This window comes from Oreochromis niloticus, linkage group LG11 (assembly GCF_001858045.2).
Source record: "Oreochromis niloticus isolate F11D_XX linkage group LG11, O_niloticus_UMD_NMBU, whole genome shotgun sequence".
In the NCBI taxonomy this organism is placed as follows: Eukaryota; Metazoa; Chordata; class Actinopteri; order Cichliformes; family Cichlidae; genus Oreochromis; species Oreochromis niloticus.
The window spans coordinates 20,330,178-20,346,476 of record NC_031976.2 but is presented as its reverse complement, the minus strand read 5'-3'; the positions used below and the strand labels follow the sequence as shown (position 1 = coordinate 20,346,476).

Here is a 16,299-nt window from a genome sequence, read left to right as displayed (position 1 = left end):
ACAATATGAAGTGATTTGAGGCAACTGTTGTTATTTGGCATTGAATAGAGCTCCATCGTTTTGTAAGGGTCTCGTGCCTTTCTGTTTCTGCTCAACTACATTAACCCCCAAGATGAACAAGGTTGAGTTTATAACATTTATTCCACTCTCGTGGACCTGAAATATTTTGTCATGATAAAGCTGTAGATGAAAGGTTGGTGTGATTGCCCACAGGTTTCTTTAAGATGTTGTAAAGATAAGGCTTCATAGGTCAGATGGAGATGCTGTAAAGGGGACCGTTAGTCAGCTAAAATGAGAAATTGTGAAATGGCGTGCAAAAGTAATTACAGCAACAATGCAAGTCTCCTAAAGAGGCCTTTGTGAAAAACCTCTGTTGAAAAACCTTTGATCAGTGTTTTTACTGCTGTGATAAACAAACTTGGTGGCGCTTTATTTTTCCACCTGCAGGCTGTTAGGAGAGACGGGATCCATCCCACTTTGGATGGAGCAGCTGTCATTTCTAGAAATATGGAGAAATTTATTAAACCCCCCAAAATATGACTATCCAGAGTTGGGACCAGGAAGCAGAGTATCAGTCTTACACGCCTCTCTGCAGCTTTTCTCCTCCTGTTACTACCCCCCCCCCCCCCAAAACCCCATCTCCATAGAGACTGTGTCAGCTCCCAAACAGGCAAAAGACAAACTAAAAAAACAGCAATAAACAACTTAAACATAAAAAATGACAAAGAAAGAACAAAGTATCCACATCTGAACCAAAGAGTAAAACAGTGAAATGTGGATTATTAAATATTAGGTCTCTCGCCTCCAAGTCTCTGTTGGTACATGACTTAATAATTGATCAACAAATCGATTTCCTCTGCCTTACAGAAACCTGGTTACAACAGGATGATTATGTTAGTTTAAATGACTCAACACCCCCGAGTCATTCTAACTACCAGAAATCTCGAAGCACAGGCCGAGGGGGCGGTGTGGCAGCAATTTTTCATACCAGCCTATTAATTAACGAAAGACCAAGACAGACTTTTAATTCATTTGAAAGCCTGATGCTTAGCCTTGTCCACCCCAGCTGTAAAACTCAGAAACCAGTCTTACTTGTTATCATATATCGTCCACCTGGGCCTTACACAGAGTTTCTCTCTGATTTCTCAGACTTTTTAGCTGATGTAGTGCTCAGATAAAATAATTATTGTGGATGATTTTAACATTCATGTAGATGCTAAAAATGACAGCCTCAACATGGCATTTAATCGGTTATTAGACTCGATTGGCTTCTCTCAAAATGTAAAAGAACCCACCCACCACTTTAATCACACTCTAGATCTTGTTTTAACATATGGCATAGAAACTGAACATTTAACAGTGTTTCCTGAAAACCCTCTGCTGTCTGATCATTTCCTGATAACATTTACAAGAATTGATTACACAGCAGTGGAGAGTAGACTTCATCACAGTAGATGTCTTTCTGAAAGCGCTGTAACTAAGTTTAAGAATATAATCCACCCACTGTTATCATCTTCAATGCCCTGTACCAACATAGAGCAGAGCAGCTACCTGAATACTACCCCAACAGAGGTCGATTATCTTGTTAATTATTTTACCTCCTCACTACGTACGACTCTGGATACTGTAGCTCCTGTGAAAACTAAGGCCTCAAATCCGAAGTACCTGACTCCATGGTATAATTCTCAAACACGTAGCCTAAAGCAGATAACTCGTAAGCTGGAGAGGAAATGGCGTGTCACAAATTTAGAGGATCATCATTTAGCCTGGAGAAATAGTTTGCTGCTTTATAAGAAAGCCCTCCGCAAAGCCAGAACATCTTACTATTCATCACTGATTGAAGAAAATAAGAACAACCCCAGGTTTCTCTTCAGCACTGTAGCCAGGCTGACAAAAGGTCAGAGCTCTACTGAGGCAACAATCCCTTTAACGCTAACTAGTAATGACTTCATGAACTTCTTCACAAATAAAATTTTTATCATTAGAGAAAAAATTACCAATAATCATCCCACAGATGTAATATTATCTACAGCTTCTTTTAGTACCATCGATGTTAAGTTAGACTCTTTTTCTCCAATTGATCTTTCTGAGTTAACTTCAATAATTAATTCCTCCAAACCATCAACGTGTCTTTTAGACCCCATTCCTACAAAACTACTCAAACAAGTCCTGCCATTAATTAATGCTTCAATCTTAAATATGATCAACTTAACTCTAATAATCGGCTATGTACCACAGGCCTTCAAGCTGGCTGTAGTTAAACCTTTACTTAAAAAGCCATCTCTAGACCCAGCTGTCTTAGCTAATTATAGGCCAATCTCCAACCTTCCTTTCATATCAAAAATCCTTGAAAGAGTAGTTGTCAAACAGCTAACAGATCATCTGCAGAGGAATGGCTTATTTGAAGAGTTTCAGTCAGGTTTCAGAGCTCATCACAGCACAGAAACAGCTTTAGTGAAGGTTACAAATGATCTTCTTATGGCCTCTGACAGTCAATCAATCAAAGCTTTATTCGTCACATGCAGGTTGCCCTGCAGTGAAATGGGACCCCCCCCGACCTTACACATACAACACAGACATTACATGGGGATACCGGTCGGAGATTGGTAGCATTAGAGAAAAACATTGAAATGTACATTACAATGGGGAAAGTACAAGAGGAAAAAAAGAGACCCCTACTCATGCTGTGCTTCCATGGTAGGACAGCATGAGAACAGGAAACAAAAAACTCCTCTGCACAAAAAAGCACATGAATGTCCACAGCACAACATTATGAAGGACATGACAAGCCACGGGGATGGGTGGGGGGTGAGGAGTTATCCGAAGCGAACACAGCAGCCGCCCTGCACAGCGCTATCATTCCAGCGCGGCACATAGACCCGCCGTGTTCCCCCGCAGGAAACAAGCATCGAAGGCGTTTGGAAAGGGCATGGGATGGGAAGGAACAGTCACAACATAGTCGTTATCAGGGATTGTTTTTGATCGGCTCCAGCCTTGAGCCCGCAGCTGGCGCCGAAGGGGTAGCCGTATAATGATGGTGATTTTTCTTTTGCAAACAACTCATACCTCGTCCAATCGTTTCAATCCCAGCGGGCAGCCTTGTGGGGATTTGGACAGCCGGCTCCGCTCTCTCAATTTTCCGATAAGCCAGGGCCAAGCCAGCTCCGATCAGCAAGAACCCTGGACTCATCTCTGTGCTTGTCCTGCTAGACCTCAGTGCTGCGTTTGATACTGTTGACCATAATATTCTTTTAGCGCGATTAGAGCACAGTGTAGGTATTACAGGTACTGCACTGCAGTGGTTTGTATCATATCTATCTAATAGACTCCAGTTTGTGCATGTAAATGGAGAGTCCTCTTCACACACGAAGGTCAATTATGGTGTTCCACAGGGTTCAGTGCTAGCACCAATTCTGTTTACATTATACATGCTTCCCTTAGGAAGCATAGGAAACTTGGTGGCGCTTTATTTTTCCACCTGCAGGTTGAAAAGCATAACTGGGATGGAAATGGCAGCTCAGACGGAACACAATTGGTGGGCAGGCCTTTCAACGAGCAGTCAAGTCACTGAGGGTGCTGAACGAAGCAGCAGCTGGTTGTGGATCAAGAGACGGGAGTACAGCTAGGCTGGGACATTAAGGGGTAATAAAAGGGGGCACATTAGGAGGTGTCATGGGCATAAAATCGAATAGTTATGTCTATAACTTCTGTTCCCTGAAGGAGAGGAACGAGGTACAACACATAAGTATGGGATATCACGCCCTCGCGTGTCCTGGCTGAAGAAACCTTTATTCACGCCTTTAAGGCAGATGACGTGTGATGACACTTGCATGGCCCCGCCTGCACATATAGCCGCTGTCGTCACAGTCATCCCTCAGTTCGATAGCCGCTCTTCACCGAGCCAAACTGCTCGGTGGGGCCACCTTGTGTTGTACCTCGTTCCTCTCCTTCAGGGAACAGAAGTTATAGACATAACTATTCGTTCCCTTTCAGTCGATTCACTCGGTACAACACATAAGTATGGGACATATATACACGCCCCACAGAGCAGCCACCGAACCGGAATCGGGCCACCACTTCCTTAGTGAGTGGTAGACCCAGCAGAAAGGACAGTATGAGCCACCGAAGGGGCTGTAACGTCCAACCGATAAAACTGCACAAAAGTGTGCGGTGATGCCCAACTAGCTGCCGCACAAATATCAGCTACAGGCACCCCTTTAAAAAGAGCCCATGAGGTTGCCATCCCCCTGGTGGAATGAGCTCTCACCCCGTGGGGCAAAGCAAGACCTCTGGTGCCGTATGCCAGTGAGATAGCTTCTATAATCCAGTGGGACAGCCTCTGTTTGGACAGAGCTCTACCTCTATTTGGATTGGCGAAGCAGACAAACAGCTGGTCACATAAACGCACATTCTGAGTGCGCTCAATGTAGGTGCGTAGCACACGCACTGGACAAAGAGAATGCATCCTCCTCTGCTCCTCAGATGCAAAAGGAGGGGAGCAAAAGCTCAGCAACTCAAACTCCATTGAGCTATAAGATGCAGGCATGATCTTGGGAAAATAGGCAGCATTTGGACGCAATACGACCTTGTGGCCATCAGGAGAAAACTGTGTGCAGGCAGGATGCACGGACAGCGCATGAAGGTCACCCACTCGCTTTGCCGAAGCCAAAGCGAGAAGTAATGCAGTCTTATATGAAAGAAATTTCATATCCACAGACTCGATGGGTTCAAACGGGGGGCTACAAAGGGCCTCCAGCACCAAAGACAAGTCCCAAGCAGGGACACTGGACTTAAGCACGGGTCTCAGCCGGCGAACCCCTTTCAGAAAACGTATGGCGAGGGGATGTGCACCTGGTGTCACCCCGTCAAAGCCAATATGACAAGCAGATATAGCTGCTAAATAAACCTTAATTGTCGAAAATGAAAGGCCCTTATCCAGCAGCTCCTGCAGGAATGTCAAAACATCCACAATAGAGCACTGAAATGGGAGAGGGTGGCGGTCCTGGCACCATTGCTCGAAGGCTCGCCATTTGTAAGCGTACAAGCCTCTAGTAGATGAGGCCCTAGCGCTCTGGATTGTCGCTATCACACTGGGTGGCAAACCCTTAGCAATCAAGTTTAGCCTCTCAGCAGGTAAGCATGAAGGCGCCACAGATCTGGGCGCGGATGAAACACTTCTCCTCCCGCCTGAGAGAGGAGATCCCTGCGGAGAGGAAGCTGCCAAGGACTCGCTGCTAGCAGGCTGATTATCTCTGCATACCACGACCTTGTGGGCCACCAAGGGGCCACTAGAATCAGAGAGAGGGAATGCCGACGCACTCTCTCTAGAACTGGAGATATCATTTCCACTGGGGGAAATGCATACAGGAGCACATCTGGCCATTGGTGCGCTAGCGCGTCCAAGCCCAAGGGTGCATCGTGGTCGATTATGGAGAAGAACAGGGGGCAGTGAGTATTTACCCTGGAAGCAAAAAGATCTATTTGCACCTTGCCAAATAGATCCCAAATCTGAGCCACTATTAAAGGGTGTAACCTCCATTCTCTCACCAGAGGACCCCCCCTGGAGAGAAGGTCCGGCCCCAGGTTCAGGTGGCCCGGGACATGGGTGGCTCTCAGAGACAGAAAATGAACACTGCACCATAACAGCAGAGAGCGAGACAGCTTTAACAGGGGAAGAGAGCGTGTTCCTCCCTGCCTGTTTATGTAAGACACCACTGTTGAATTGTCCGTCCTGACTAAGACATGCTGGCCCTCCAGGACTGGACGGAAATGCTTTAGAGCTAAGAACACTGCTAACAGCTCTAAGTGGTTGATGTGTAGCTGGCGCTGAGCTGCGGACCAGATCCCTCTCACTGATGCACCCTCGCACAGCGCTCCCCACCCTCTTAGGGAAGCATCTGTGGACACCACCTTGCGAAACAACACCCTCCCAATCCGAGAGCCCTGATGCAGCAGCCTGGGCTCCCTCCAAGGACGGAGAGCTAGCATGCAAGACGCGGTTACCGGCAGCCTCCTCCAGAGGTGACGCGATGCACACAGGCGGTGAGAGAGAGTCCAGCGTTGAAACGCTCTCATTTTTAACAGTCCAAGTGGCACTACGGCGATCATAGATGCCATCATGCCCAACAAGCGTAATATCGTCTGGAAACGCAGTCTGCGTCCCAGCTGAAACTGAGCGAGGCAGCGATGAAACGCGGCCACTCTGTGCTCCGGCAAACGTGCGCGGCTGGAAAGCGAGCATATTTCCAAACCGAGGAAAGAAATCTGCTGACTAGGGATTAGCGAGCTCTTTTGAAAGTTCACAGAGAAACCCAGTGTCTGAATGTGTGACAGAACCAGTGACAGCTGTGTCTCCGCCTGCTCTCTGGAGCAAGCTACGAGAGCCCAGTCGTCTAGATAGGCTAAGATGCGGATGCCTCTCTCTCTGAGGGGCGCTAGCGCTGCTTCGGCACATTTCGTAAAGGTGTGAGGAGCGAGCGACAGCCCGAACGTCAGCACTAGGTATTCGTAGGCTACGCCCTCGAATGCAAACCTCAGAAACTGCCTGTGTTTCGGGTGTATAGCCACATGAAAATAAGCATCTGTTAGATCGATTGTCGCAAACCAATCTCCCGGGCCGACTGCATTCAAGAGCTGTCTGAGTGTTAGCATCTTGAACCTGTACGTACGTAGATACGTGTTCAAGACTCGCAGGTCGAGGATGGGACGAAGCCCTCCCCCTCTTTTCGGAACAACAAAATAGCGGCTGTACCAACCTTTGTCTGTCTCCGAAGCGGGGACCACTCGTATTGCTCTTTTCTGCAATAGCGCCTCTATTTCCTCTCTGAGTATCATGGCCGCCTCGGTGTTGACAGTCGTATTTACGACTCCCTGGAAACGAGGCGGCTTGACCCGGAACTGCAACCGGTAACCCATGGCAACGGTTCGCAGCACCCACGGAGAGGGGGCGCAAGCGCGCCACTGAGGGAAGCGAGCAGCCAGCCCGCTGACCTGCAGCACCGTCGGCGGGGCGTTGTCGCCCCCCAGTGTGTCTGCAGGGGACTGCATCACCTGCCTGACCTGGCTCATTCTGCCCGCAGGCTGAGCATTTGTGATTGTTTGAGAATAAACAACACTCTTTATTGATTGTAACATGGGAACATGTACATTCATACATTTTGTTGGAGGCACCTTTTCTGGGGCACAACAAAGAAAAACAGCGGGAACACTTGATGTGGTCACCTGAACATTTAACACACCTGAACAGGGAGTTACCTGAGGCATTTTGTGAGCAGGGGTTTTGTGCTTGGGAGACTGTGTTAGGAAAGTGCAGCGCCTTCTGGGGCTGACAACCTGAACAGAACTTAAGCGGCACCTCTTGGGCGGCAACAGAGGGGTAAAAGCAGCATCTCCCTGCTGCTGGACCCCTTCTCCACTCGAAACCACAGCTAGGAGGGCTGAGGCTTCTTCCTCCTGGGCGTCGGGTCCCGCCGGGGGCCCGAGGGTGGGCCTCTGCTCCAGGCCGACTGGCGTGGAGCTCGGGCCGGAGGATGTGCTCTCGCTGGCGGCGCACCCACTTCAGCAGTGGGCGCCGGTCTCTTGCCAGTCGGCAGAGGAGCGGCGGGCCTGTGAGAGCTAGCTGCGGGCTTGGGCTTCGGCTGACGTCTGGGGATGATGTCGCGCAGAGCTTCCGTCTGCTTCTTCCTCAGATCGAATCTAGCCTGAATGGCTTCAAGTGAATGTCCGAATAACCCAGCCGCAGACACTGGTGCGTCCAGATATACAGCTCTGTCCCTATCCGGGACGTCAGAGAGGGTCAGCCACAGGTGCCTCTGCGCCACTACTGTCGAAGCCATCCCTCTGCCCAGGGAGAGCGCTGCACGGAGGATGTAATCTGTGGCGACTCTGACCTCGTTAAGAAGAGGTGCCAGCGGGCTGTCATCAGGAACCAGCGATCCGAGCTCCGCCAGGCACATTGCCTGGTACGTCTGGAGCATGGTGATGGAGCTCATGGCGCGAGCAGTGCCGGCCTGAGCCCGATAAATCTTCTCCAGCTGCGAAGCAGAGAATCTGCAGTGCTTGGACGGCAGAGTTGCGGGGCCGCCGACACCATGGTTATGGGACGGGGCCAGATAAGCAGCCAGAGACGGCTCCATAGGGGGTGGGTTAGCTAAGCCAGCCCCCTCGGCGCCGTCCAACTCCATGTACTGTCCATAGCCGGGCACAGTGACGCGGGTAGACAGAGGTTTGTCCCATGATGCTGTTAGCTCGCAGAGAAAGTCTGGGAACATGGGAAGGCAGTTTTTGGCCGTTGCGGGCTCCGGTGGGAGGAAAAAACCCGCGAACCGCGACGGCTTCTGAGCTGGCGGAGGAGAGGGCCAGTCCACCTGCAGCTTCTCAGCAGCACGGCGAAACAGGGAGAAAAGAGAGGTGTCATCGTGGCCGACCGGCGCAGCAGCGGCGGCACGTTGGGCCGACACTGAGCTCTCCTGCTCATCCTCCGACAAACCATGGATGTCCAGGCCGATGTCCAGCACGTCATCGTCTTCCCGGGGAGCGCTGGCGGGCTTCAACCCAGGCTGAAGCCCGTCAGCGCTCCTGCATGGTTCCGGCTCGTCATCGGCTAACCCGTCAACATATTCCATGTGGTCAGCCCAGCTAATTGCGGGGACATCGACCGGGAAATCCTCGTCTTCGGACTCGGACGAAGCCGGGGCTCCAGACTCGGAAAGGAAAGGGTCATGCCGTGCGACAGCCGAGCGTCCCAGCACTTTTTCCACAAACGTCACCCGTCTTTCCAGGGTCGAGCGCCGGAGCTGGCGACAAAACGCACAGGCTTCGGGCTCCGTCAACGCTCTCCTAGCGTGGACGATCCCCAGGCAGACAGGGCAGGCATCGTGCTGGTCGCTGTCGTGCAAACAGAAACCGCATCCCTGAGGACAGGGGCGAACAGAAGATTTCTGCTTTGCTCGCTTCGGTTTGGAGTCCATTCCAAAACGCAAAGCGAAACGCTGCACAGGAAAAACTTGAAATTAGCGCTCCGCGGGCAGCCTACACACCAACTGGGCGGTGGAGGCTAACACCAACAGGGGCAGTTAAGCTAAGTTCAAGTCGGCAGACAACGGAGCTAACTAGCAGCAGCTAGCTAGCCCAACTCAGCAGAGGTGTTCTCAGCGAGGTGAAGAGCGTAAGAACTGAGGGATGACCGTGATGACAGCGGCTATATGTGCAGGCGGGGCCGTGCACGTGTCATCACACGTCATCTGCCTTAAAGGCGTGAATAAAGGTTTCTTCAGCCAGGACACGCGAGGGCGTGATATCCCATACTTATGTGTTGTACCGAGTGAATCGACTGAAAGGGAACAATGTAACACTGAGGACGGTGACCACCTGACAATCCCAGTGAAGTGGTTTACCTCCTCTCCCATTCAAGACACCAGAGGAATCTGTACTGATTACTGGAGGCCTTGTATCATTAAGCCTTATAATCAGTCAACAAATTTGAATGGTAATCATGCAGGAGGCCAGCTGAAGATGAATGTGTTATTGTGCATGTGAAAATGATTTCCTGCCAGCATTTTAATAACTTGGCAATAAATGTAGCATTTATTATTAAACCTCAAAGTACACTTTAAGAAATTTGTCAGCTGTGAGGAGTGATTGGATTCATGCTTTGTATTGTTTTGACCATCTATAGTAACACAACTATGCCCCCTCATTGTGTTTGTTTGTTTTTGCCCCCCCCCAATGAGCAGAAATATGACACACAGGCAGGTGATAAGGGGACACAGCTGTCAGGTGGTCAGAAGCAGCGAATAGCCATAGCCCGAGCCATCCTCCGCAACCCCAAGCTGCTGCTGCTGGATGAGGCCACTTCTGCACTGGACACTGAGAGCGAGAAGGTGAGCACATCTTTCCATTTTCACCTGTAATGCTTGTCAGGGAGATTAAGTAAATGGTGAGTAAAGTCACCAGCTCATACAAACGACTGCTGCAGCTAAAATCCACACGCAAGAAAATGGGAACAAACTCAGACTGGTGGAAATGTTGGGCTGAGCGAGTTCACATTAAACTTGATGGGAGGAATACAGGAAAGTAGCCATGTTGATAAAGATGACAGCTCTGGTTTAAATTGAAACCATCATCAGTGCTGAAAACATTCATTGTAGGAGCTCTTATGAGGCCATGCTCTCTCTGTAGGTGGTGCAGGAGGCTCTGGACCAGGCCAGCAAGGGCAGGACGTGCATCATCGTGGCCCACCGTCTGTCCACCATCCAGAACGCAGACCGCATTGCTGTATTCCAGGGAGGAGTCGTGGTGGAGCAGGGGACGCATCAGCAGCTGCTGGCAAAGAAGGGGGTCTACCACATGCTTGTCAACAGACAGATGGGACACGGTGATAAATAACCCGTAGTGTCCATAATCTTTAGAGTTCTGGATTATACACTGGTCCCTTGGATCATCACTCCTCCATGCAGATTCAGACAGTGGCTCCTGTAGCTTAAACTTAAATGTATAAAGTCTGAATTCTGATTGGCCTTAACTTTTGCATGTCTTTCCCACAAGAGATTTTTGACATGTGTGGGGTGCAAGTGTAAATGGGGATGGGTATCGCTTAGGTTTTATCCAATACCAGTGCCAAACCGGTACTTTTGAAACGGTGCCGGTGCTCAAACCGGTGCTTAAAGAATGGAGAACACAAACTTAGTCCAAAAACCTCATGTTTAGCTGTGTTTTGGGGTTTTTTTGGGGTTTTTTTTTGTTGTTGTTGTTTTTTTGTTTTTTTTGTTGTTTTTTTGTAAAAAGATAACAATGTTAGCCTTTTCTGTAGCTATAGGGCATATATGGTATCACTCTTGGCTGGAAGCAGTGTTTAAACAATGGAAAAAAACACAAACTGTCCAAAAACCTCTCATGTTTAGCTGTTTTCCACTTTTTCTTTGGTCATTTTAGCCTTTTTGGCCAGGGTGAAGGGAGTATCTGCCATCACACAAGAAGACAGCCGCATGTAACTACGACGCTGTTTGCTAGTTCACCTTACATGCATTAATGTAATAACGTGGTTAGCCTACTCAATGTAAATTACACATGAACAACATTAAGCTACTCACGCAGAGAAGAACGGCTGCTGCTGCCATCATCATCCATCATCATTTCTGCTACACTGGCAGGGCTAGGGGCCAGGACTCTCCTCTTCGGGTTCTTGAGGGATGTTGCTAACTCCGGGTCCGATAACAGGCACCACACCCGCAGTAGATGTGCTCGGTGTGAGATCTTGCAGCAAGCTATCAAATATGGTGCATTTCTCGGCTTTTAAAAAAAAAAAACCCGCTATGCGTCGCCAGGTGTTTCATCAGATTCGAGGTGTTACCTCCTTTGCACAGTATCACCTTAAAGCGCTTGTTGCAGGCTGCTGAGTTTGCATCTTTTGCTGTGAAGTACAGCAAGACTTTTGACCGCTTCGCCTTGGGCATTTTTCATCTGTAGCTCTGCTCTAAAAGAACTTACGTACCTGAGCCCGCCTACTATCCTTGGAAAGGTAAAATGATTGGCTAGAATCCAAAGTGTATGACATCTCAGGGGGAAAAAAGCACTGAAATGTGTGCTGCTTTTCGGTCTGGTTACTACCGTTTATGTCAGAATGGCACCGGATACCGGTACCCATCCCTAGGTGTAAATGGTAAAACTGATTTGTTTTTGGGTTTTTTGTGCGTACTTACTGTTGGTGGATACAAGTTGATTAATGTGTGCTTTTCCTGCTTAGCTAAGCGGCAGATTTGGCTTTTAAAGAGCCTTTTTGTGCAAGTAGGAAAAGTGACCTTTTGAGGTAGATATTTTTACTTGTAGGGAGAACACTGGAATTAAAAATGGCTGCATTCCTTTTTTTTTTTTTTTTTTTTTTTTTTTTTTTTTCTCCTTTTTAAATGAGCTAAACAAATAAATGCAATGACCAGTCCTCTTTGTTCGTTTGTCTATGCACTGTGGTTTTATGCCTCTCACGATGGGATCATCACTGTCTGGAATCGTTTTGGGCAAAATCTTTAATATTTGTACTGTAAGTTATGACTCAGTTCAGCATCTTGGATTGAGTTGGAGGACCAAAGTGCCTGAGCAGTTAAAGCCTGGGAAATGCTGCGCAAATGTTAATTTTCATTTGCAAAGTTTCTGTGGAATTCACTTAAAATGTAATTTTGTTTCTATTTTTTAGAGGATGTGCTGCTTTGTAACTGTTAATGTTTTATATTCAAATAAAGGTTAAGAAAGCAAGTGTGGACATATTCGAACTTCGAACGAGATTGACAGACCACGTGACTTTCGCGCATTGCTTTGTGGGTACCCGTGGCAACAAAATCAAAACACTGCATCAAGCGCTAGTATTTCCAGCACCGGTAATCATTAATTCTGCGGTTTTAATCCCTATTTGTATTTTATTTGCCCCAAAAACAATTATGTACAAAACGACGGAGAACACGGCAGGTCCGTACAAAGACAGACTTGACGAAAAGGCAAAAAAAAAAAGGACGAGGAAAAAAAATCAAAGGAGTGAAAGGGTTAGACCCATACGAGCATACAGAGTGGAGTAAGGACGTTAGCGTGCTGCCCAGCTTTCATCACGGACATATTTATTATTATATGGTCCTAAGTGTGAGTGCATACACTCACAAAATGTTTAGTAACTTCAGATCCCTGTAACAAGCCCAGGTCCAGTTTACTTTGGTGATTTGGACTATTCCGTTTCACAGCTGTTGTTAAATTCTTTTCCTTTGCGTTTGCCTGTACAGGAGATAATCTATTTGTCATTTCAGGTTGTAGTATTACACAACATTTTCAGATCTAATAGAAATAAAATGAGTTTCACTTTAGAACAACACGCAGCAACACTACACATGAGCGGGAGGAGGGAGGTATGGGGTCTTCACACACCCCCGTTCTCTACTAGCCATCGGGGCGGGGGGGCTGGGAGGAGGTGTTGGCCGTCCGATTGGCCTCCCTGCTGCTACGGAGCCTGGGGCGGTCTGCTTGCCTCCACCCCGGGGGAAAGGGTCACATATCTTGGGTCTGGGTGCCGTTTCCCCCTCTGGGGGCGAGGGTACCTGGACCCGGGGCATAGAGTATGTTTGGGGAGTATGATTGTGTGTACATGTCTATGTATGTCTGTCCCTACGTTGGGTGAGTGCTGAGTGTTTGTATATGTGTGCATGAGGGTGGGAAAGCATGTTTATGTCTGTGTGTGCCTGTTTGTCTGTGTCTATATGTCAGGTCGGGTCTTAGACTCCACCTCCCTGGGTACTCCCAGGCCCTCCAAGTGTGGAGGCCTATCTCCCCTCACCACACTCCCTGCTGGTAACTGATGCCCTCAGGGGTTGGTGCATTGGTGGTTCTTGGTGTCCGGGGCTGGGCGCTCAGGTATGCACCAGCTCACTCCCGGTGGCTACTTGGCGGGGCCTGGTGCCTGTCGCTCGGTCAGGCCTCTTCCGGAGCAAAGGGGGCCCTCGGGCCTCCGGCCTCGGGGCCTGCAACTCGGTTCACTCTGGCACAGCTGGCTGCCGGCAGAGCCGGTGGGCACGCCGGTGCAGCCCCCTCTGGCTTCTGCTCCGTGGCTACTGGGTGACCCCCTCGTCTGGGGATCTCCTCAGCCCTTCCCAGGAAGGTGGCACGGATGCCCCTCCGGTGGTCCTCCTTGGGCTCTCGCACTCTGGGGCCTCTGGATGTCTGGAGCCTGGATCTCCTCCATACCTGCTTCATGCCCTGGGGGACGGGGCTATGGGCCTCCACACCCTCTAGCAGACCGTTACATGGGGAAACCTTTTGTATACAAGCGCGTTGATCCACACAGGTGTACACACGGGTGTTCACTGTTCGTAGACAAACTACACCTTTCTTAGCTGCTACTTCAAAGCACATTGTGCGCTGTCTGTCCTGCGTGCTGCACAACAACTTTCAATATTTAGTATTTACTGCTGTTCACACTTAGCTAGATTAATGTGATGGTGTTGTGTTTAGTATGTTGCTTTTTTTTTTTTTTTTTTTTTTTTTTTTTTTTTTTTGGCTTGTCTTCTCCTTTTTCTCTCAACAGGTGATCCAGGAGATTTTTTTTTTTTTCTTTCTCTTTGTCTTTGTAAGTGCCCTTTCTCACTGTCCCTTTTCCCTTCTGTTTTTCTTTTCCTTCCTCTCTTTCTTTCTCCCTTTCCTATCCCCCAGTCATGTCTGTCCCATCTGTAACAACTGAAAATAAAATAAATAAAAATAACAAAGTTTGATCAAATGGACCAATACGGCAATGCCATGATGATCCATTTGGCAAAATAAATCCATTTGGTATCCTTGTTGGTCTTCAGACAACAATTCTGACGGCTTAAGAACCAAATGGGACAGACAAAAAAAAAAAAAGAAAAAAGAAATAAAATGAGTGTTTCGTAATTCAATTTATTGTCTTTATTTATAACTGGCATTAATGGTTCATTCTATTATAGAATCTTACAAGAAAGAGGCAAAATTGTATTCCATTATGCTTTATTAGCTGCTTCAGTAAAAAAAAAATCAACAATGCAAAAAAAAAAAAAACAACACTGCAAATCAACATACTGGAAAATAGTTATTCATCACTTGATTGTTTTAATACAACCCTTGGGCACATATATGCGGGACGTTTCGTGGCTGTTTTGATATCGCGCGCTCTCTTAACCGATCAAATCTCGCTGTGGTAGCAGCTTTAAACTCAGTATGACCCAGGTTGATAGAGGGTGCCCAGTCTGGATCGCATTCCAGCATTTTGTAGGCTGGTTTTTCCTACTAAACAACATTAGCCCACAAAGCCACAATGAACAAAGCAGCATAGCACAACGAATTCAATTCAAATCAATATAAGACTTATTTGTAACCTACATCAACAATTATGTTATGATAAATTACGTAATAACTACAACAGAAGACTTACCTTTGTGGAAATGCTTGGAGCAGACTAACATGTGAGCTCGAGTGTTCTGAGACATTATATTTGGTCTTCCAATGGCTGCAATCCAGGCCATCCGTCAGCTTTTGTTTCATGGGAAACATGGCTTGAACAATTTCTCTTCCACGACGTAATCCAATAAAAAAACCAATCTCTTTACCCGTTGGCTTCCCGTGGCTGTCATGCGACCGGCTATTGCAGTTAATAATACAACAGCTTCTTGCCATTTTTTGTTTCTTATTATCGCTGTGTGACTGCTTTCATGTGAAAGCCTGCGTGTGCTGGTACCGCTTGCCACGCGTTCCCAGAATCCTTTGCGGTTTTACCCCGGAATGACGTCACATTTTTCAATCTGTGTCCCACGCTCCGGAGTATGCATTTTGAGACCTATTATGTCACAGCGACGCGACGACGGCTGTCCCAATCCGAAGTGTACTCCAAAGCTGTGTCCCAAAACGTCGGCTGCATCCTCCGGAGGCCGCATTTGAAGGCCAATTACGTCACAGCCAGGTGACGAAGGCTGTCCCAAATCATCGACTCCTTCAAATCCTGCCTGTCACTACACGATTCCGGTACAGATCGGGTAGTGACACGTGTCACCACCCTTCAAATTTGAGGAAATCGACAGCGCATTTGGAGTACACTTCGGATTGGGACAGTTGTCATCGCGTCGCTGTGACGTAATAGGTCTCAAAATGCATACTCCGGAGCGTGCGGTCGCTGGATTGGGACACAGCCATAGGGAAGCTGACAGGCTAAACGATTTTGTGCAACAGATAAATGTAGATGTTGAACTAAAGCAGATTTTTACTGGCTCAGAAGAGTCCAGTGGAGGATGTAGCAGCTCCATTTTGCTCAATCAGGCAAACAAAAATTAAGCTAACAAGTCTAATAACAGAAACAAAACTACCAGTGATCAAAGTCATTGTTTTATTGATGATACTTTGACCCTACACCTCTATTCTGCACACTGCTTGTAGGGGAGGGTGTCCTGTTTCTTTTGAGGATGTAGTGTGGAGGGTCAGCTGGCTACCTGTCAGCTGCACCTCGAATCTGAGACTAAAACAGGACACTTCACCCTACAGGGCCGAGTGTAGTCAGGAAAAAGCACGAAGCAGGAATCACAAAGTGAACTAACCTTGTCCTTCCTGTGCTTCAGCCATCAGGTTGTTGTGTCTACTGAAGGCTTGCAGCATGGCCTTCCTCCTGACACCATCCTGAGAGGAAAACGTTTAGGTCGAATATGAGATTGCTTCTTCTCTCACCTGCTCTTCTGTGATTTTCCCAAATACCGTCACACACTCACACTCACATTGCATTTGAGTTACTGTTACTGATAGCAGCTTGGAGCAGTCTGGCTATTCTCC

The 16,299-nt window shown here is 47.9% G+C and overlaps 2 protein-coding genes and 1 long non-coding RNA gene across 3 annotated transcripts in view; 2 read left to right on the top strand and 1 right to left on the bottom strand.

The window, feature by feature from the left end:
- Positions 1-10,522, top strand: part of LOC112841651 (multidrug resistance protein 1) — a 74,467-nt gene extending 63,945 nt beyond the window's left edge. Inside the window, exons 27-28 of the mRNA XM_019364492.2 lie at positions 9,735-9,881; positions 10,180-10,522. Of these exons, the coding sequence (XP_019220037.1) occupies positions 9,735-9,881; positions 10,180-10,386 (354 nt within the window). The 3' untranslated portion in view covers positions 10,387-10,522. The remainder of the gene's footprint in view (positions 1-9,734; positions 9,882-10,179) is intronic.
- abcb4 (ATP-binding cassette, sub-family B (MDR/TAP), member 4) overlaps positions 1-16,299 on the top strand; it is a 58,608-nt gene that overhangs the window by 13,977 nt on the left and 28,332 nt on the right. The gene's annotated exons all lie outside the window — the stretch shown is intronic.
- LOC102082960 (uncharacterized) overlaps positions 1-16,299 on the bottom strand; it is a 58,911-nt gene that overhangs the window by 32,833 nt on the left and 9,779 nt on the right. The window contains exon 5 of the long non-coding RNA XR_003222211.1: positions 16,071-16,149. This is a non-coding gene — a long non-coding RNA (uncharacterized LOC102082960). The remainder of the gene's footprint in view (positions 1-16,070; positions 16,150-16,299) is intronic.